This window comes from Cucurbita maxima, unplaced genomic scaffold (assembly GCF_002738345.1).
Source record: "Cucurbita maxima cultivar Rimu unplaced genomic scaffold, Cmax_1.0 Cma_Scf00025, whole genome shotgun sequence".
NCBI classification, from domain to species: Eukaryota; Viridiplantae; Streptophyta; class Magnoliopsida; order Cucurbitales; family Cucurbitaceae; genus Cucurbita; species Cucurbita maxima.
In genome coordinates this window covers 2,833,016-2,855,090 of record NW_019272041.1, presented here as the reverse complement: position 1 = coordinate 2,855,090, position 22,075 = coordinate 2,833,016, and the positions used below count along the sequence as shown (strand labels likewise).

General features: G+C 36.3%; 5 protein-coding genes and 1 long non-coding RNA gene across 17 annotated transcripts in view; 4 read left to right on the top strand and 2 right to left on the bottom strand.

Annotated features, from left to right (window-relative positions):
* Positions 1-855: 855 nt before the first annotated feature.
* On the top strand, positions 856-2,956 carry LOC111498261 (B3 domain-containing protein At5g06250-like). 2 transcript variants are annotated; one of them, XM_023149361.1, is made up of 3 exons: positions 856-1,573; positions 1,758-1,963; positions 2,876-2,956. In XM_023149361.1, exons 1-2 carry the CDS (start codon positions 1,024-1,026, stop codon positions 1,931-1,933), a joined length of 726 nt encoding a protein of 241 aa, XP_023005129.1. In that variant the 5' UTR covers positions 856-1,023; the 3' UTR covers positions 1,934-1,963; positions 2,876-2,956. The 2 variants fall into 2 exon arrangements, with proteins under 2 accessions (XP_023005129.1, XP_023005128.1); XM_023149360.1 differs by lacking the exon at positions 2,876-2,956 and having other exon boundaries at positions 1,758-2,099.
* On the bottom strand, positions 2,011-8,717 carry LOC111498267. Of its 4 annotated transcripts, XR_002720753.1 has the most exons (7): positions 8,600-8,717; positions 8,383-8,513; positions 5,321-6,108; positions 4,423-5,005; positions 3,567-3,603; positions 2,435-3,501; positions 2,195-2,369 (listed from the first exon to the last, which is right to left on the bottom strand). It is a non-coding gene; the product is annotated as an uncharacterized LOC111498267 (long non-coding RNA). The 4 variants fall into 4 exon arrangements; XR_002720754.1 differs by lacking the exon at positions 2,195-2,369 and adding an exon at positions 2,011-2,188 and having other exon boundaries at positions 3,371-3,501; positions 8,383-8,717; XR_002720752.1 differs by having other exon boundaries at positions 8,383-8,717.
* Positions 8,718-8,794: 77 nt separating this feature from the next.
* On the top strand, positions 8,795-9,525 carry LOC111498263 (40S ribosomal protein S17-like). The gene has a single exon (XM_023149365.1). It carries the CDS (start codon positions 8,942-8,944, stop codon positions 9,359-9,361), a length of 420 nt encoding a protein of 139 aa, XP_023005133.1. The 5' UTR covers positions 8,795-8,941; the 3' UTR covers positions 9,362-9,525.
* Positions 9,526-10,133: 608 nt separating this feature from the next.
* LOC111498260 (TLD domain-containing protein 1) lies at positions 10,134-15,181 on the bottom strand. 2 transcript variants are annotated; one of them, XM_023149358.1, is made up of 8 exons: positions 14,996-15,181; positions 14,813-14,915; positions 14,620-14,724; positions 12,324-12,409; positions 11,949-12,175; positions 10,989-11,178; positions 10,607-10,802; positions 10,134-10,530 (listed from the first exon to the last, which is right to left on the bottom strand). In XM_023149358.1, exons 1-8 carry the CDS (start codon positions 15,046-15,048, stop codon positions 10,219-10,221), a joined length of 1,272 nt encoding a protein of 423 aa, XP_023005126.1. In that variant the 5' UTR covers positions 15,049-15,181; the 3' UTR covers positions 10,134-10,218. The 2 variants fall into 2 exon arrangements, with proteins under 2 accessions (XP_023005126.1, XP_023005127.1); XM_023149359.1 differs by having other exon boundaries at positions 10,607-10,790; positions 14,996-15,180.
* Positions 15,182-15,307: 126 nt separating this feature from the next.
* On the top strand, positions 15,308-18,723 carry LOC111498265. 7 transcript variants are annotated; one of them, XM_023149372.1, is made up of 4 exons: positions 15,308-15,417; positions 15,539-15,636; positions 16,109-16,297; positions 18,172-18,723. In XM_023149372.1, the coding sequence occupies exons 3-4, from the start codon at positions 16,139-16,141 to the stop codon at positions 18,337-18,339; spliced, it is 327 nt and encodes a 108-aa protein (XP_023005140.1). In that variant the 5' UTR covers positions 15,308-15,417; positions 15,539-15,636; positions 16,109-16,138; the 3' UTR covers positions 18,340-18,723. The 7 variants fall into 7 exon arrangements, with proteins under 7 accessions (XP_023005140.1, XP_023005136.1, XP_023005138.1 ...); XM_023149368.1 differs by having other exon boundaries at positions 15,539-15,640; XM_023149370.1 differs by having other exon boundaries at positions 15,318-15,636; positions 16,106-16,297.
* A 3,215-nt stretch (positions 18,724-21,938) lies between these two features.
* The window catches only part of LOC111498264, a 762-nt gene continuing 625 nt past the window's right edge, over positions 21,939-22,075 (top strand). The window contains exon 1 of the mRNA XM_023149366.1: positions 21,939-22,015. The gene's annotated coding sequence lies outside the window, so the exon portion shown is untranslated. The remainder of the gene's footprint in view (positions 22,016-22,075) is intronic.

Sequence of the window (22,075 nt, the reverse complement as noted above, 5' to 3'; positions counted from 1 at the left end):
TTATTTAATAATATTTTAGAAGGCAGAGGCAACGTGGCAGATTCTTGTTTAACCCTAAACCTGAAATAGTCTTATATATTTATGTGGTGAAGAAGTCTCCCACTTGGCCAAACAGCATCGCTAATAATCTATTGTTATTATTATGGCTGTAGTTGTCTTTGGTTCTGTTCATGTTCGAATATCCACATTAATTTCAATCAACTTCATGATATCCTTCACTATTCTCTCTTTTATGTAAGTGTTCATTAAATTTATAATGTTTGGTGTATGCCCATTTTTAAGTAAGTTACTTGACATATCCTTTTATGTGTCACTGTAACCGTTCAAGCTTGGAGATTTCTTTTTTGGTATCTCACGTGGTTTTAAAATTCGTCCATTACAAAGATCTGTCTTTTTTTGGACTTTTCTTTCTGGGTGTCTCTCACGATTTTAAAATGCGTTCATTAGAGAGATGTTTCTACCTTTTATAAGTGATTCGTTTTTCTCTTCCACCGGTGTGAGATCTCATAATTCACCCACTTGAGGTCCAGTCCATTAAAGAGATGATAGAACCCATCCCATTAAAGAGATGTTTCTACACTCTTACAAGAAATACTTCGTTTTCCTTTCCAACCGATGTGGATCTCATAAGACACCTTCAAGTCACACCGCCAAGACACAATTTGTGTAACATTCCAAACCCACAATCAATAAATATTGTACTATTTAGACTTTCCATTTCAAATTCCTCTCTCAAAGTTTTAAAACGCTTTATTCCTCTTTTTTTTAATCGAGGTAGGATCACATTCATTAATTGAAAGAAATTGGAAGAGAATGGTAAGGAGTGAGATAATAAATTTAATATTGTTCACTGAAATTAATGATTGGTGCATTCGATCACGCGAAAGCCTCAATGCTTCTCTCCTCATATTTTTCAAAATTCTCTCTCTTTCACTGTCAACTTATGTCTTTTGAATCCAAACATCATCTAAATAAAACACTCTCTCCACATCAAGAACTCCCACAAATTCTCTGTCTTCCAAAATGTCCTTAAACCACTTCTCTTCGGACTGCCATCTCCACCACCCCAAATCCTCTGCCTCCGCCGTCGACCACCACCTCATCCACCACCACCACAAGCACCCCATGTTCGAAAAGCCCTTGACTCCCAGCGACGTTGGCAAGCTCAACCGCCTCGTCATCCCCAAGCAATATGCTGAAAAGTATTTTCCACTTTCCCCCGGCGGCGACACGGCTGACAAGGGCTTGCTTCTTAGCTTCGAAGATGAGTCCGGTAAGATGTGGCGCTTCCGTTACTCGTATTGGAATAGTAGCCAGAGCTATGTGCTCACTAAAGGGTGGACCCGCTTTGTCAAAGAGAAGCGCCTTGACGCCGGTGATGTCGTCGTCTTTGAACGCCACCGCCGTGATGGGGATAGGTTGTTCATTGGCTGGAAGCGGCGCTCGCCGGTGTCTACGGCGGAGACGGCGGCGGCAACTAGAATCTTCTGTTCTTCAAACCCATATCCTTCTCATCATCATCATAATCATCTTCCTTCACCGCCATACCAATCTTCTGATTGTCCTCGTGCAGGTATTTTTGTCAAATTTTCACCCTTTTATTTATTACAAAACATGAAGAATGCTAATGATTTATTTATTTATAATTTTTCCATTAATTACCCAGAAATTAATGTTATTTTAATTTCTTTATTAGATAAAAAAAAAAAAAAAAGGATTTAAAAAATGAAAGCTTGGTGTATGTGCATTGTTTTCAGAGTCCTCTGTTCAGAGTCAAACAGTGTCGGTTGGGAATTCAAAGATAGTGCGTCTGTTCGGGGTGGACTTGGAGTGCCAAACCGACGTGTCGGAACCTGAACAGCCTTCGACTATCGGTGGCGGGTCGGGTCTATCGGGTCAAGATCCAACCCGTCACAGCTTCTACACACACTGACACTATGCTTCTTCTCTTCCTCATCACATGGTATGACAACTCAACTCCATATTATCACTATTATTATTTTTCCACCCCCCTTGAATTCGTTTCATCTAATCAGACAGATTAGATGGAGTCAAAGTGAGATAGGAAAGGAAGAAAAAAAAAAAAAAGAAAGAAAAAAAGGGAGTGCCATGGGTTATTGTTGCATTTATTAAATGGAATGGTCTCCTCTTTTGGCAACAAAATCTGTGAATTAATTTAGAAATGTACCTGCAAAGATTGCTCATTTTAATGATATGATTCAATGTCATATGCTTACCCATTTTAAGGACAAAAATATAACTAAATGAAAAGAAATATAACATGTGGGTCACATATTGGCTAAAATAAAATGAATATAAAAGTTTGGAATCCCACAAAAGATGATTTAGGCCTCAAACATTGTAGCAATCTGGGATCAATACATACAAGCTCAACCAGTTCACTATTTTGTAGTCTGTCTATAACAAAGAAAACCCAAATCAATGAATAAGAAGATGCTACAAATTTAGTTCTTTTTTTTTAGAGAGAGAGTTGAAGAAGAAAAGGAGAAAGGAAATGGGAAGAGAGAGGAAATGGTAGGTTTCCAGATTGTAAGGGGAACATCGTACATGGACAGAAGCATCAGAGAAATGATATCGGACCAAAACTCTGCACAAATGATATCACACTCTTCCTTTCTTCACTTACAGAAATCATATGCACAAAAAGTTCAAAGCCAACTCTTCTTAGCAGAGCATTACACACTATGGACCAACCAACCCCTTCCAGTTTTTATTTCTACAACACCTCTCTCTCTCTCTCGAAACTAACAAATCACAGGAAAATCTGCTTGATTATCTACACAAACACACATATTTATATTTTACTGTAACGGGTGTGTCATTTTATGGGAGTTCTAAGATGAGGTTGTAACAGGATTCCACTTTCCCACAAGATATCAAGCAGGCGAAATATGAAGTATAGAGATGTGTGGATGTGACGTCCCTGTAATGCAAAACACACTTTTTCCCACTACACTTGGGAAGAGTCATCCCCACTAAATAAAATATGGGAAAATAGATAGAGAAATAAATCCCAGGTTTTCTGGCCGACTTTCCAAGGTCAGGGGTGGGGTGGGGGGGATGAGGAGAGAGGAAAAGTGGGGTCCAGGAAGAAGAAAGCTACCTAGGGCTTACGTCATACATGTAAATTGGAAACTAGGGTCGTTGAAGGCCAGGAATGAAGAATCTATTTGACATTCTGGCTCAAGATTTTTTTTAGAGAGACTCAAAATATGAGCGGAGGAAAAGGGGGGAAGAAGCTGTGCCAGTGCCAGTGCCACTTTATTTGAGTAGGTGGGATTGGATGGATCGGAAACAGCTACTATTACTCTTTTATAAGTTCTAGCAAAATCTAACCTTTGTTTCTTACCTTATTTATTATTAAGATTTGCCTCTCAATTGTCGTGTCCTTTCAACCATTTTTTTATGTGAATCCGCCTGATCTGAACTGCTGCTCAAGAGGTTGTTAATTTCATGCCATGCCTATTCCTGTATTCAATTCTGAAATGAAATTGAGATTAGTTTTGGATGAAAGGACATCTAAAAGAAAATCCATGCTTTCTTACCCTACAAATTGAACTTTGTTTGATGAACATGCCTTTTCTGCGACAAAAAAGAAATCACTGATAAAATCTACATACATATTTATGAAGCTACAGATGAAGTATTGAAAACAAAAGGTTAAAAATACTATTATGTTTGGTTATATGATTTAGAAGTATTGTTCAATTGAAAAGACTACACACTGAAATACTAGACCAAAGTCACCCTGAATGAGCGTCCAAATTCCCCTGGCTATCTATTCCATGGCTATATTTCGATAAAGTATGCAGTGCCCCAGCCATTGATTTCAGGAAGAAACCTATCAGATTTCAGGTCAAGTACGTTCCAGCAACATATAAAAAAGAAGAAAACTTTAGTTCCACTGCATCTCACTCTACTGTAATTGGTTTAACCTTCATTGTGGAGTTCTTATTATCATATTTTCAAACAGAGAATATGTTTCTTTTCAACATGCTATCCATATAACTTCAAAGAAACCAACTAGTCCATTAGCAATCAACACGGTACCAATCAGGATTATAAAATGTATAGTATGCTGACATATTGTTTGTTACATTTCATCTCTATATTTGTGGTGTAGCCTATAGGACAAATGAAAACACAGCACAGTAAAAAGGTGATGTGTCTATGAATTGGTTAGACAAAACGTATATATAAGCCCTTTTCTTTATTTAAAATCATTTACTTTTTGGGGAAAAGTAAGTAATGAGATAGTGCATTGATGATTAGCATGGTATCGTGTCCTGTCTACATACATCGAAAATGTGGTGCAAATGTTCAGTACAGCTTGCAGAATTATTATAAGAAATATATCATCAACTAGTGGCTGAATTAAACAGAAAATCAGCGTATTATTACCTGTGGGAATGATGAAAAGGTGAGTTAGGAAATCTTGCTTGCGGGGCCCATAAATGTGCAGACAGGAGAGATAACCATTGACCTTCCTGGTTGATGATTTTCCAATCTTCATCAGTGGCTTTGAAAGTAGGGGGTCCCCAGATATGTGTGCAAGCTATCATTGGCACCGAAGAAATTGCTAATCGAAGGAATGAAAGGACTCCTACTAAGGGATATGTTTGGCAAGCATAATTCAATTATGCATGACTAAGTACAGTACATATATAGTAACAGCAAGAGAGAATTCGTCCACGGTTCATTCCACTTATCTTTTCATCAATCAGTTGATTTGCTTTTGAATATTTCTGACCCAGCAAACTTCACCCAATAGTGCATTAAAAATACTTTCGTGACTCAAGCAGAAACAAGCAACAACACCAAAATTAGTCGATATCGGTACTCACCGATGGTAATTGGTTTCAATGCCTGCATAAGTTTCTGTGAAACTACGACGCCAAACAATCATTAGTTGATAAAGATAAGAGTCGCTCGATTCTTTATCAGGATCTATCATACTTCTTGAACAAACTCTTCAAATTATACACTGAGATGAGCCAAGACAATAAGGATGTTAAGCTCATGCTACCATAATCAATTCTCTTAACAGAAATGACTCGAGGAAAAAAAAAAAATCATATAAATGAAGTCAATTTATCTTTAGGCAAATCACCTGGTTATTCTATCCAAAAAAGGACTTTTAACCTATTATAAAAATAAGACTTGAAAGCAAGAACCATGTGCTTGAAAATATTAGAAGCAATGCCAAGCATGAACCTAGACAGTAGACACGATATTGAGCAACCCCACTATTACTTTCTTTCTACAATCGAAGAGCATAAAAAGATGGAACAATCGGTACCTCATTAGTTTTCAACAATTCCGGCTCCGCTGGAAAAGTCAGATGGTAGCTCGAACATTGGAAGCTCGACCCAATTCTAAATGGGCCCTTCAATCCCTGTAACGCCAGTCATTTTCAGCCTTCCATCTAACCACAATAAAGTGTACTTTGAGCATCTTCACAGCATCTTATGACCTAACTATGCCACTACATTTCTTTCTCAATTTGCAAAATCAGCGTCCAACGTTTTCTTGTCAAATCATAGAGTTATGGTTGTACCGGACATTCAATCCACCATGCAGATACCTCATGACATGATTAAAAAGCTTGAGTGGTCTTAATGTGAATGTAGGGGCCGGCTGCAATGTACAATTCACACCTGAAGCGTTGAGGAAAACTTATCCAACTTGAGATCAATTGTAAACCAGACCTTACAAATTAAAATAACTGACAATTGCCATCCTTCTAATGACTGTGTGTTTGTAGTTTATATTATGAGATTCTCAAAACTGTACATATATCAAATAGCACCTCCGGAGATAAAATTTTATCTCAACTCAAACAATTTTTACAACTGCAAACTGAACTGCCCAATCCTTTAAACATGAAGCATAAATAGGATCAGAAATTTATATTTGATTTTATCGCTTCCCGATTGAGAATCAGAAACTTTCTTCTTCTCCATGACTTGCTGAATACCTTCTTGATACCCATCTATAAAATTGCTTCTCTATATGCAGAAGCTCTAGTCATATAAACCCGCTGCAAAGTTGGTTTTAATGTCTCCATTCCTCTTCTTGCAGCCACAGCTGGATTTTTGTTTTTGCAACAAAGGAAAAATGGGCAATCTTATCAGGAATATTGAATTCAATAAATACCAGGTTGAAAGTAGAAGAGAAAACTTTCATTGCAACAGAAGATGCACCCAAGTGGGAGATAAAGAAAAGATAACAGAATAAGGGAACTTAAAGTTCATGATTAACTTAAAGAAACCGACGGTTCTCCTATTAGAGTGGTGGACCATGATAAGACCTCAATTTTTATGCACAAACTCAACTTTAATACATCACGGACCACACACAATATAGTCTAAAATGAAAAGAAGAAAAAAAAAAAGGACACGTCATCGAGGTTAATCACCAATGCATCTCAACTCAGTTAAACCAATCTGAGGGATAACCATTGGTTTTCAGTTTCAAACTTTCAATCTCCATTACAGGTCTAATTCTCAAAATTGAAACTCAATTTTCCCATCTTGCGTTCAAGTTATACAATGAACCATATTCTCACGTTGAACTTTTCAAATGATTATGCATAATAATTGTGCTGAAAGTTGTTCTGAGAAACTCTTTTTTTAAAACCAAACTCTTATTTCTATACTAAGCTTTAAATGTAGACATTCTGTAAGAGATAAGGATTTTTGCTTAATGAGTGACTCTGGAGAGAATTGACACCACTGAAATTGACGTTATCTAATGGTCTGTTTCCTTTCACCTTTCACCTCAATGGTGTACAATTGTGGATTGGATTCATATTTTTTTGGCATTATTTGTTTTTGACACAAACATAAAATAGATTCTAGTAAACTTTAAGTTAAGCATTACGCATAATCAAGACTATAGAGATTGTTGCAGGTTATTCTGAGTCCTCTGTTTGTGGTAAAGGGAATATTTCTTTGGCTTGATAGTTGCTTGTATAACATGCGCAAGTATTTGGCACGAGAAGAATAAGAGGATCTACGAGGACTTGTGCACCTCATTTTGGACTTCTAGCCTTTTCTTTTATGAGATACACCCCTGTTTAATTTCTGATAATCGGGTGATATTACTTCTAGTCTCCTTTGCTATTCTATTTTCCACTTGAACTTTGGCTCCTTTTTGTTCCTTTGTTTGTTTGACCTCACTTTTGTGTAAGAAAATAACTTCCTGTTATAATAAATGATTAGCATCGACAAGTAGGAATCATCTAGAACTCCTAGTCGAAAACATCGATATCCCATAATCAAGAATTCTAGAACCTTTTCTCCCTCCTGATAGGAGACTATGGTAAGATTTCCAATTACCAAATATAAGCATGTCTTATATTTATTGTAAAGTTAAATCAAAGAGTGAAAGTGCGTTTCAAAACAAAGGGAGAGATCATTTGAGACAAGCGTAAGTCACAATCCCACAAGCTTAATCTGAAGAGTAGAATTTAGTCAAATGAATGAATCAATACCACACAACATAGTTCGATCAGTGATGTTATTGGCAGCTACTTCTATCCTGAGAATTTATAGTTGGATATCTTATTAACATCATCAGCCGTAAGATGAGTGTTAAATCTAATTAAAATAGGATACAGAAATAAATTTATAGATATCATAATCTAGTTGCAAGAAAATCTCTCTCGTTTCGAACTTTAAAACAGGGGGAGCAAAGATTAACCACAAAACAATGACTAGAACCTTCTCTTAGAACACTGCTATCTATGACCATTCTGTTCACACATCTTCAACTTTTTCCATTGGTAGCAAGGAAGGCTTGACAAGAGTTACAAAACCGGGAATACCTATCACTATTATTTCCACAAGCATTAGATATTAAGGAAATTTTATCAATATTGGGCATTTGAACTTGAAGCAATTTTATCTTACGCATCAACAGATTTGTTTGATCAGGAACCAGAAATCAGTAGACAAAACACACCAATCACAATTGCACTGAAAATCATGTTCAAGTAAGAATCAATTAGAGCATTCGAATATCTGATAACAAGAATTGGCGAATATTTCACTTCAATCTAGAGCATTCGAATCAAACTATAACACAAAGGTCGGTTACCAAGGTCTTCCAGTGTCGAGTGTTTATTATCCTTAGACTTTTTGTTGCAGAATCAAATTTTCAATGAGCAATTAAATAACAAGCAAACATTCAATTAGCAATCGAGTTAACTATACGTAAGTCGATCTCCTAGCAATTAACTCTTTAACTTTCAATCACTGATTGCAACTTATCAATCCTTAACTAAAGAATTGCAGAAGAAATAAAAACAGCAGCAAAGCCAACAAAAGAAAACGAGATCATCAAAGAATAAGAATCTACCAATAATCGTTCATGCTATGTAGGCTTTCGAAGCTGCGGAGGATCTGGCAACGACGAAGGAAATGCAATTTGCTTCAAATCATACCGAATGTAATTATAAACCTTCCCCAAAACGATCCTCGCCTTCATTCCTGCAAGAGAATTGCTCACTTATATTACACCATTCCAAGCATTTGCTGCTCTAAATTTGTGTTCCATCGATAAATTGGTGCGAAACCTCATTAAAGAGGAAGATGGAAATTCATAAGTATCTGGAAAATGATCCATGGTTACTTGGAAGGTATCTAGCTGCGCATGGCCAAATTACTGAAATGCATTCATCTGGAATTAAAAAATTGGATGAGTTTTATTTTACGTTTGAATTATGGGCCCATAAGAATCCATTCGGCCCGCGAAATTTAAATCTTCAAGCCCAAGACCTTCCTTGAGAAATCCTATATAAATCCCCAAAACCAATTATTCTACTTTCTAGGTAAAGTTCTGCACTCCGTTTCGCCGTGTTTTTTTTCACCGGCGCCTCCACTCACCGGCCCCTGCGGACGATTTCCCCGGCAGAAACATGGGACGCGTTCGCACCAAAACAGTGAAGAAATCTTCCCGTCAAGTCATCGAGCGCTACTACTCGCGCATGACTCTGGACTTCCATACGAACAAGAAGATTCTGGAAGAGGTCGCCATTATCCCCTCTAAGAGACTCCGAAACAAGATAGCCGGATTCTCCACTCACCTCATGAAGCGGATCCAAAAGGGACCTGTTCGCGGCATTTCTCTGAAGCTTCAAGAGGAAGAGCGCGAGCGCCGAATGGACTTCGTCCCTGATGTCTCCGCCATTAAAACCGATCAAATCGAGGTCGATAGGGAGACTCTCGATATGCTTTCTGCTCTTGGAATGACCGATATTCCGGGGATTGTTCAGGTCGATCGGACTGTGCCGCAGCAGGTTGCGTTTGGATTGGGCGGTCGCGGTGGGAGGTACTGAGATTATTGGCTAGGGTTTTGATTTTTATTTTTTAATCTCATTTTCGGTTGAGGCTCAATACAGTTTTGTTTATGAGGATGGTTAGTTTCTGGTATGCTAAAGGTTATGGAATTTACATATTAATTTCGAATTATCAAATTCAATAGAGAGATTTTGTTTCTTCTGGGTCTGGCTCGGTTGATTCGTATGTTGTTTATTTAAATCTTTGTTTGTTGGAGTTCATAAATTAGAAAGATGAAATTTAGCATAATTAATAAAGAGCTCAAGGGAATAGGTTGAGGTCACCTACCTAAAATTATCACAACTGTTTCCTTTTTTAAATTATAGCTCTTCTTCATATTTTAACCCTTTTCATTGCTTGTATTTCTTCAAGTATTCTTTGTTTCATCAAATTCACTATATTTAATAAAATTAAGTTTAGATCAAATTGGCATAATTTCCAAAGTTTACTTATGCATGTTCATATATATATTGACATGTATGTAAGGGGTTCATATTTTGTTCATATGCTTATGACAAAAACAATGTAGAATAAATACTTTAATAACATATACTTTAAATTGAAATAATTGATAACTACTCAGGTCTCTTATCATATATTTTGGGCATTTTAATCCCCGAAGCATAACCATACGGATATGCAGCCATGTACTTCTTTATGACTGAAACATTCCAAACCCATGACCATGACACCAAACCTTCAACAAATAGAAATTCTATTTGTTATTTTCCTATAAAAGAAATCAAATAATTTCATAACAATATAATATCTATGTATAATAATATTACATAAAAATAAAATCAGCAAAATCTGTAATATATACCAAACACTACACAATAAACGTCAAAATGCATGATCATTCACTGGAATTGGCAAGCCCAACCATTTTGAGCATATTGCGATCCTCTTTAAACCTCTCCAACACACTACCCTTCACTCCATTATTGTTATGGCTACCACTCCCCTTTTCTTCTCCTCCTACTCCCCAGCATTCTATCACTTCCAGCTCTACTCGGTTCGTCTTCGACAGACACGGGCTCCCAAATGTTGTACATGTGAACGTGTGACCCTGATCGAAGCTTGCCGACACAAACAGACCGAAGTGGTTCGCTCGTCCTCCAAACCCAATGCCGTTCGGTATACTATCTGAACTGAAATTTACAGCGCACTGTCAAAAAAGAAGACTAGTGAGAACTCTGATCGAGAGAGATGGAAGAAAATTAGAAGGCAAGTGGAGAAGTTACCCATTGTAAGTTATTGTTAGCTCCAGTTGGTTTGTATATGGATGCCTTTGGATACAGCTGAAATAGAAATGATTTCAGATCTCCATAGAAATCACCATGCCTCTCCCATGCCTGAGAAGCATATCCTCCATATATATAACCTTCTTTATCTTTCACTATCAGCACCGTTGGTCCTCCATCGTTACTGCACGTTCTCCTTAAAACAAGGAAGTTAAGACCCGCTCTACGAGCATGTATTTCTGTTTGACTCGAGCTTCACTAAACCCAAAAGTTTAAGCTACTCGAGCTTCACTAAACCCATAAAAGAAGCTTGATGGTGTGCTTTCTTTCTTAAGTGATTCCAGTAAGAGAAACAAACAAACAAATAAGTGAATGAACTTACGTTGTGTTACCCAAAAATGTAGTGAAACTCAGCCCATTTATTGAACTATGGTAAAGTAGTCTCCACTCCTCCAGCTCATGCTGAGGAAGAGCTCCTCCTATATGCCAAGCATATTCCTTCTTCAATAACACAAGATGAGAATCTATGTTTGCCCCATAGACCAGCCTTGGAACTTGACAACCAGGTCTCCCTACACAGCCACCATAAAAATGCAAAAGATTATATAACCTTTCTTTCACGTTTCAATATCTAGTCCGCCATTGATGTGGCTTGCAACTTGAGTCGAATGGTGAAGTGTTTAAAGCAAAGATAACAAGATAATGGAATGGCCAGTTCTAGACCTAGAAAACCAAGGGAAGAAGACTACTACTATGAGATCCCAAGGAGAACGTAGCATTCCTTATAAGGGTGTGGAAACCTCTCTCTAACAGACGCGTTTTGAAAACCTTGAGGAAAAGCCCGAAAGGAAAAGTCCAGAGAGAACAATATTTGTTAGGGGTGGGTTTGACCATTATAAATGGTATCAGAGCCAGTCACCGGGTGGTGTGCTAGCAGGATGCTGGCCCCCCCACATCACCGGACGGAGTGGGAACGAAGCTTGTGCTGTTACAACTATCTTTAAAGACAAACAATTATAAATCTAGTACAATGACAATGATGGAAAAATTTACATTGAATGGAATCAAAATTGCACATGACTGTTCATTTTGAGATTTGTAGATTTCCCGTGAACAAAAGGAACTCAAATGTAAGAATGCTATATATTGTAGATAATGAACAGAATTTGGAATGAATGTATTAAAACCTAACCAGAATCAAGCAAAATCATGCATGAAGTAAAACACAGGATCAGTTAAGAAGTTCGAGAAAATCATAATCAAACTCCAACGAACTTATTGTACTAAAAAACTTAAATCTAAGTTGTACTGGACTGAGATTGATGGAAAGATAATCAAATACCTACTTCTGGTGGCATCAACAAGCTTCCAAGAAACTTCCTAACAGATGGAAGCAGAGTACACCAGTGTTTGAAATCTTCATAAGTAAATCGTTCACCGTTCTCTGAGAAAGTTGCTGCATGAATAAATATTTGTACTGCGTCCTGATGCGAATCGAATCCAGTTTCATTATTTGTTGAGGAGAATACATAAGTTAAAATTTCTACTAGAACCGACTCCAGATCAGACCTGGCATTGGCATGAAAGCAAAGAAGGCACATAATAGTTCATGTCCAATCAGATTTTGAAACAGAAAGCTAATTGTTGGGATTTGGTGGGTCATAGAACCAGTAGCCTTTGTTATTAGAAGTTGATCATCGAAAGAAGAAAATATTACCTCCCAAGGGCACCATCACCTGACACATCTAATAACTGATAAATGAACTCTTCAATTTCTTCATTTGTTCCCTTCTCATAAGTGCCCTTCAATGCAAATGATGAAATAATAATAACAATCATCACAACTAGAATTAAGAATATTTGATGGGTTTCAAAAGATAAATGATGATGAATGACCAAACACCAGGTTCTCCAAACGTTGGGTAACAGCATCAGAAAAGGTTTGTGCTCATATCTTTCCCAGGCGTTCCAGACGTTTGATGTTGGTTTTAAATAAATCAAACACAAAAACTGGGGCGGTTTTATGTTAACTTTAGCATAACTCTACTAATTGAGGCATTTACTTTAGATGATAAGATAAGGAACCTCTACAAGGGGAGTAAGATTCGGATTACCTTGTTGATCGAATATCTCAAGGCAAGAACACTTGTTTGAGATTCGAATCACTCCACAAGCAAGATCGATCATGTCTAGCTTGAATGATTCTTGTTGATCAAATATCTCAATGCAAGAACACTTGTTTGAGATTCGAATCATTCCACAAGCAAGATTGATCATGTCGAGCTTGAATGATTCTACATGCAACCTAAACTACATAGAATTGTAAAGAAACTTAGTCATTGGCTGAAGAAAGCACAAATGCTCCTTTTACTATATTTTTCAAGTCTCTTACAAATACAACATACATGGCTTTATATAGCCTCAAAATGAAACTACTAAAAGCATTCAAGAGTTGTAACATCCATACTTAATGGTCATAATTAACCATTATGTAATTGTAACCTAAAGTAAATAAAAAGTCCTAAAAACTCTAAATTACTTTAAATTGTAACCCACCCAAAATTTATAACAATCAAACTTCATTCTTCTTCAATGTGGCATGAATTGAAACATCTTTTGATAATTTTGACAACCTTTTTTTCACATCTTCATTGAAGTATATTATATGATTGATATTTTTTTGGTTAATATCAACCAGGTTCTCCAAACGTTGGGTAACAGCATCAGAAAAGGTTTGTGCTCATATCTTTGCCAGGTGTTCCAGACGTTTGATGTTGGTTTTAAATAAATCAAACACAAAAACTGGGGCGGTTTGATGTTAACTTTAGCATAACTCTACTAGTTGAGGCATATACTTTAGATCAAGGGGTCAAAGTTTTGAATCTTCCCACCCCCACAGTTGTTGAGTTACAAAAAAAAAAAAAAACAAAAAATGTGAGATCCCATGTTGGTTGGAGAGAAGAACAAAGTAGTCTTGGGGCTTGGGCTATTACAAATGGTATCAGAGCCAGACATTGGGCGATGTGTCAGCGAGGAGGCTGAACCCCAAAGGGGGTTGGACACCAGGCAGTGTGCCAACGAGGACGCTGGGACTTGAAAGGGTAGGATTATGAGATCCTATCGGTTAGAGAGTGGAACAAAACACTCTTTATAAGCATGTGGAAACCTCTCTTTAGAGGTGTGTTAAGGCGTATTAAAACTTTGAGTGAAATCCTGAAAGGGAAAGTCCAAAGAGGACAATATATGTCGTGGGACTCTTTATAAGGGGAAACCCCAAATGGGACAATATCTGCTAGCAGTGGACTCTTATAAGGGAGAAACCCTAAAGAGGACAATATCTGCTAGCATTGGGACTCTTTATAAGGAGAAACCCCAAAGAGGATCGGCTAGCCGTAGACTCTTTATAAGGGGAAACCCTAAAGAGAACAATAGCTGCTAGCAGTGGACTCTTTATAAGAGGAAACCCCAAAGAGGACAATATCTGCTACCCGTGGACTCTTTATAAAGGGAAATCCCAAAGAAGACAATATTTGCTAGCCGTGGGACTCTTTATAAGCATGTGGAAACCTCTCCCTAGCATATGCATGTATCAAAACTTTGAGTAAAATATAGGAAGGGAAAGTTGAAAGAGGACAATATCTGCTACTTAGACTGTTACAAGACAAAAGTTAAGTGAGGTATTACAAGACAAAAGTTAACTGAGGTATTAGACTTGCCCCTCCTCACTTGTAAAGTGGAATACCTCCCCTCATTCGTAATGTAATAATGTCTCCTCACAAGCAAGACCATGGCAACGAACAAACAAAGAAAGGAAAATCCGATGAAAAGAAGAATGAAATACTCCAGAGTCAGCCATGAAATTCAAGAATCGCCTACCATGCTATGAGCTTAGAGAACTAAATTATCTCATCAAAATAATAATAACAAACAAACCAGAACTACGATATTGACGAGACATAGTGTTCAGAATACACACTGAATTTGAAGAACAGGGAAACCCCAAAATGGCTTACTTTAGCTATAACGAGGTCTTCATAAGTAAGCTTCTGATCCTTGCGCTTCTGTGTCACTAAATCGAACAATCTTTCTCCAAGAGGACCACGCAGTCCAAAAAACGTCTGCAAACAACAAAACCCAAGACAATCAGTGAAGAGAAAAATCAGAAATCAACCATATCGGCAATGGAGAAAACACAAACTAACTGACTTCGAAAACAGAGGGCGATACGAATTTCCCACTGCTATTTGATTGAGCGGCGAGGGAGAAGAACAGCGACTTGAGATCTTCGAGCTCATTCTGAGTAAAAGCTCTGCAGCGATCGTTGAATTCGATCAAAAACTCGACGCATTAGAATCTATGAACGGGTGGAGAGAGCAAAGAGAGAAAAACCTGGAAGCTGTAATGAAGCGGGAATTCGTTTGAGGCGATTGAGCGTTGCCCATTTACAAAGGTCAGAAGATTGCTACGTTTCTTTGATTCTTTCTCCTTGATTCTCTCAGAGATTTATAGCTCTGCTTTCAGGCGTGAAATTAGGCATTTCGTACCACAACAAAATGTAACCCAAATAATAACATTTGGAACTTTGACCCAAAACTTCTTCTTAAAGAAAATATATTTATTTATTTTATGGAAAGAAAAAAATAAAAATAAACCACAAGCGTGTAATTTTCAGATTAAACGAGTGATTATTATTTAACCATTTACATACAAAATGAGATTCGTTGATTATGGTGGAGGTGAATGCGACGCGGTTCACACCTTCAGCTCGAAGGAATCAGATTCCAACTAAACTTAGATGCGCTGTTCGATCAGTGGGTTTCTTTTTCGCTTCTAACTCTTCAATATCTTTTCCAAATTTCTTTTGCATATCGATCCTTTCCCATTTTTGGCTTTTGATGTTTTTGAGGGATTGGCGTTTTGAGCTTTTCTCAGTTGTTCATAATCTGGTCTGGACGCTATAGTAGATGGTAATTTGGAGAAAGATTTCTGCTCGTATTCCTGGGTTTCGGTCGATTCTCAGGCTGTGTTTGGTAGGTGAGAAAATTAAACTATTCGTCTTTATTTTGCGTTTTATTGAATTATAATTAGCTGAAAGAGATGGAGAAGCGAAGGGGGAAATGCAATTCCTTCGAACACTTGAAACCATTCACAAAATCTGCAGTTTTTTCATATGGAACTTTCAATTTTTGTGTTTCTGTAGAATCTAAGTCTTGAATTTGGGGAAAAACCCATCCGTCTTTAATTTGATGAAGAACATTGCGGAAGTTAATCTGATTAGAGCTACTAGGAACGTAATTGAACTTGGTTATGTTCTTAGTTACTTGATTCTGTTTATCTCAAGTCTATTTTCAACTGTTGTTTCTTAGTCAATTGTTTGAGAATATATCAAGTTCAGTTCATTAATTTACTGATAATCATCAAGTTATATTGATGAACAGTCACATATATGTAGATATTGGGTTAGGACTGAAAATTTGATTGTTATTGCCTTTTGGAAAGCAGGATAGCACTACATAAAACTTGGTTGTAATTATGTCCAGACCTTGGGTTCTTGTCTGTCTGCTGTTATTGATCGTGTTCTCATCGCAATTTGAGTGGAGGCAACAGTATGAGAACGAGCTTGAAGCAGGTCCAAACGCTACACAGAGTGAACCACATGTGTCTGATAGAGAGGAAGCTGTAAAAGAAAAGGTGAAATTCCAGTTATCTATCTCTTTTTTTCCCATAAGTTTGCCAAATCACTCGTATGTGTTCAGCTGTTTAGATTTTATGTATCTCTTATTTATCGAATCCTCTGGATTTGTAGAACTCCTACACTTGAGATGCATCCAAAAGTAGGAAAATTTTGATGGTTAGTTACGGTATGCAATAGTCCAAACCTACCGTTAGCAGATATTGTCCGCTTTGGCCAGTTACATATCGTCGTCAGCTTCACGATTTTAAAACACGTCTACTAGGGAGACGGCGATACGTAATGGGCTAAAGCGGACAATATATACTAGCAGTGTGCCAACAAGGATGCTAGGCCCCAAGAAGGGTAGATTGTGAGATCCCACATCAGTTGGAGAGGAGAACGAATCATTCCTTATAAGGGTGTGAAAATCTCTTCGTAACCGACGCATTTTAAAACCTTGAGGGAAAGCCCGGAAGGGAAAATCCAAAGAGGACAATATCTACTAGCGGTGGGCTTGGGCTGTTAGAGGATGTGTGAGTACGTAGTATTTGTTCCCCCATTGGACACGGCAATAGGACATGGAAGGGGAGAATATCTTCTGTGGGGAGCACAATTGCTGGACATGTGAACATTCTAGTATTTTGGCTTAGAATTCAGTATAAAAGGGAGTGTTCCTGGTCTCTCAAAGCGCTAGGGTGTTCCTTCCTTGTGTGTGATTTTGGTATCTGAGGCCTGCCAGTTTTATCAATGGAACACCATTTGGAGATTTTATAGTATGATAGACCAGAAGATTCACTAAAATGATATTCAAGTTCTCTCTATAAAATGATCATCGAGTCTCATGTGCCAACCATTTCATCATATTTCCTTGTATTGCATATAGGAGTGTGTTTATGCCGGTGGCACAACTTCTCTTCAACATTAACTTTAGTAATAGGTGAAAGGTTCCATTGTTGTGACACCCGAGTAAAGGAGGGGTATATGAATGAACCGAGACCACATCCGAATGAGAGTAATTCTAAGGATAAGATGACTAAGAAAGGCTTAAAGGAAATGAAAGTTATTACCTAGCTACCTTGGTTTCCAATAATTTCTTATCTCATCCCACTTATAACGAACACTAATCTGGCTTCTGAAGTCTGTAAGCTAGCAATGCTAATGATAGATATTCAAAATCGTATACTGTTATAATCTCTCAAAGAGCCTCGAAACTGAAAGGAAATAAAAAAAACCAAATCCACAGAATTTCCATAATCTCCCAATAACCAAACAGATTATGCAATAAAAAACTTGGGAAGCTAAAAACAAAGCAAATTAATCAAGCGATTACGATTTTGTTGCTTTGATGATTGCGTAAGAACTCAATGAACAGAGAAATCGGAGAAGATGTAAACACTGTTGGAAACAATGATGAGCTTTCCCTTCCTTTCTTTGAAGTAGGCTTCAAAGAAAAGCCAAATTAGAGAGACTAAAAAACGCTTATAGTGAGCAGAGAAAAAAAAAAAAAAGAGGGAGAAAGAAAGAGGAAAGATGGAGAAAAACACTTACAGTGGGCGGAGAAAAGTAGCAACAGTGGCAGAGAGAAGTGGTGGAGGCGGCGACATGGCAAAGGGCGTCGGTAGTGCAGGCAACAGGATGGTAGTTGCAACAAAGAAGAGGAACATCATGGGTATATCAGTTAGAAATAATAACTTCATTGGTATGAGATCTTTTGGATGGAACCAAAAGCTATACCTAAATCAGACAATATGATTATTTGTTGTTTCTGCTTCTTTTAGAGCTCTTGTTCATCCTTATACTGCTGCGCTTCTTTGACTGATATACAATGTTTTTCCTGGTTTCTATTATGATCTGTTAATATAATGCTAAAATTCTTTGAATGCTACTGTAGATTATCCTTTCCCAGGAGAGAAATATCCGGAGATTGAATGAGCTGGTGCAGAGCCTTAGAACACAGTTACTCCAGTGCAGGGGCGAACACGAGGCAGAGAATAGCATGGTGACGCCCATGACTGAGCTTCTAACAGTGCTCGACCAGCAGCCGTTGTTAGATGATTAGATCCCATGGTACTAACCACCATACTTGATGTTTGCAGGTTCTATTTATGCTCAGTAATCAGTAATCTAGCTTCATGACTCTATCCATCACTGATATTATATATCAAATACAAGCGTCATTGTAGATGCTACTGTGTGAATTCCTTCCCTATTCTAGTTTCTTATCTGTGATTCCTGGGTTTGATTCATCTAGTTCATGCTGTGGCTTTAGAACTGGTGCCGCTATCTTGAAACATCCATTGCCCTCTTTCACACCTTGACATCACTAAAACTTAGACCATTCTTATATTCAATGCTTTCTTAGTACTACAAACTAACTATTGCGAGTACGAATCATATGCATATATATATATATATATATATATATGTGGTACAATAATTTCTTTTGATATTATGCCTGGTCTGTAAGTGTGGTACTAAATGCACTTCACATACATTCAATGGGGATTGGTCTCAATAATGAAATTCCAAGTTTAAGAGTTGATGGGGCTTTGAATTTCTAGCATTCAATCAATTTTATGAATTCTATGCATTTACTTTTTTTTGCATACTCTTTATTTCAATCTCGAAAACATTGAAATCATTATCAAAATTTTTGTTTGATGTCCGAGTAAAAGAGAAAAACATGAATGAACCAATAACATCTGATCCTTGGTACTTATACTAACAAGGTGCATTATTTAGCTCAGGGTCACTGCTAGTATATATGGTCTGTTTTGGTCTTCAGTTTCATGATTTTTAAACACGTTTATTTACGAGAGGTTTTCACACCTTTATAAGGAATGTTTGGTTCTCCTCTCCAACCGATGTGGGATCTCATAATCCATCCCAATCCACCCCTTTGAGACCAAGCGTCCTCGTTGGCATACTGTTTCTTGTTTCCATTTGTAACAATCTAAGTCTACCGCTATTAGATATTGGCAGATTTATTATATAATAAAAATAAAAGTTGAGAAAATAACATCATTGGAGCATTGGTAACGACCTATCAGAAGCAAAGTGGCAGGAAGTGAGTATGTGGTTGGGGTCACACATTTATTGAATATTAATTTCATGCACTAATTTGATGTGCATGTATTTAATATTCTTATTCATTTTTATTTTTCTCCATTATATTTATTTATTTATTATACATTCAAGCTGTAACACTTTCAATATTCTGATTTCTTATTTAATTTTAGGGTAGTGGTAATAAAAAAACAGCCATATTTAATATTGGCAACTTCCATGGCTTCTTGTCATTATTCTAAACTGGGAAATTCATTTACTCCCATTTTAAAATTCTTTAAAATTTACAAATTAATATCAAACAATTCAAACCTATTTAATTAATTAGCTCACTAATACATGATTAATACGTACTAAGTTCTTTCATTTCCTCTTAATGAAATTTTAAGTTCAAATTAATTTTTCCTTTATTGTTGCTCCTACCCCTTAAAACAATAATTTAGCGAATAGATTAATTAATATTAGAGCACAATCGAGTGCGACACATCCATGTCACGCAGCACTCCGTTTTGACTCTAGAGTAGTGCAGCCATCGCTCAACATCCCATCTCACTTCTCAATTGTTGTCGCTGCTACCTTGCTTTCTGGTTGGTGTCGTTGCGTCTCAAGAGGGATGTTCTTGAAACTTTCTTTATATGTATATATTTATTTCTTTTATCATTTTTACGGCTAAGAGTGTAAGAGAAATAAGGAGAATTAATGTTAGCTTTTACAAAAGTATCTTTTATAATTGAAGATTGAAAAAATGGGTCAAAATTTAAAAGACTTACTAATACGTAGAAATCACTACAAAGGGAGTAAGATTCGAATTATCTTGTTAATCGAACGTCTCAATGCAAGACCATTGTTTGAGATTCGAATCATTCCACAAGCAAAATCAATCATGTCTAACTTGAATAATCCTTGTTGATCAAATATCTCAACCCAATAACACTTGTTTGAGATTCGAATCACTCCACAAACAAGATTGATCATCTCGAGTTTAAATGATTCTACATGCAACTTAAACTACATAAAATTGCAAAAAAAGCTTAGTCATTGGCTAAATAGAGCACAAATGCTACGTCTACTTATAGATACAACATACATGGTTTTATATAGCCTCAAAATTAAACTATTAAAGGAATTCCAAGAGTTGTAACATTCATACTTTATGGTCTAACCCTAATGTAAATGTAACCAAAAGTAAATAAAATGTCTTAAAATACATTAATGAAATAAAATAACTCTAAGCTACTCTAAATTGTAATCCATCCCAAATTTATAACAATGAAACTTCATTTTTCTTCAACGTGTCATAAATTAAAATATCTTTTGATAATTTCAATAACATTTTTTTCGCATCTTTATTGAAATATATTGTAGGATTGATGTCTCTTAGTTTATATAACTCACAATCGAACAAACTTAACCAGAAGGAACTCAACCGAGCAAAATCAAACTGATCGGTCCTGTTCGATTTTGGTCTTGGTTAGGCCCAAAATTGGAGAAGTATCGACTAAAGTAAACTATAAACTCACCCATAGAAAATGTACAAGAACTAAATTTGGGCACGTTATGAAAATATAACCAGTATCAAAAATAGTATTTTTTTTTAACTTTTATTTAAAAAATATATATATATATTAAAGTAATTATATTAAAAAGAAATAATTTAATTTTGAAATGAATATGATATGTAAAATTTAAAACTTGGGTCCATCTATATTTTGAAGAAATTATTAATATCAATCCATGTCAATCGTTTTACCTAGAGTAAAAGCAGTAAATTATTTATTAAAAAACTGTGAAATTAGTAAATAAAGAAAGTTTTTACATGCAAGAATGTTTAATTCCAACTCCTTGCCAAAATTGTCAAAAGAAAGAAAATAAAAGGTCAAAACGTGAAATAAAAAAATTGAGGGGTTGTGAATGTAAATCCAAGTTTATTTTTAGAACTTTTTATGTTTTATAAATTCCACATTTATTTCATTAATTCTTGACTTACAATAAAAAAAAAAAGAAAAAAAAGTTGAATTATTAATCATTAATGTCGTAGAAATATATAATGTCTAATTAATGAACAAAATATTGACTTAATTTAAAAGTAATTAAAAAGGTTTTGGAATTAAATGGGAAGAAAAAAACATAAATTCATCGGATATTGCGATCCAATCAATCTTAGTTGGCGGCTGTCATTAAATTTGGGAGTAAAAGAAATTGGGTTGGTTTCTTTATTTTAATATAATAAAATTTGTCATTTATGTTTCGCCGACGTAAAAATTACATTACAATTAAATTTCTCATTAATGAAAAAGCAAATACCCTTTGGCTTTTCTTTTTAAATTCCTTAATTATTTTACCTGCAATTTTTAATTCATTTCCCTGCCCCCACCCCCTCTTTCTTTCAAATTTACACTCTCTGCCACATATTTCCTCAAAATTCAATTCCCTCCCTCTAAATTAATGAAAATAAATAAACCCACCAAAAAATAATAATAATTTAAAACTTTTATTATTATTTTTTTTTTTTTTATCTTTCTCTCTGCCTCCCACTTCCCCACCTTCGTTTTTTCTTATATAAATCATTCCCCGGAGTCAGATGTTCCCCACAAACCCACTCATACATTCTCACCCTCCTCCGCCTTCCTCCGCCGTCGTCGCCGCCGTCTGATTTTCCAATTCTCAAGGTACAAATACAATAATGTTCAAGTTCTGTTCTTTTTTTTTTTTTTTTTTTTTAATTTGTT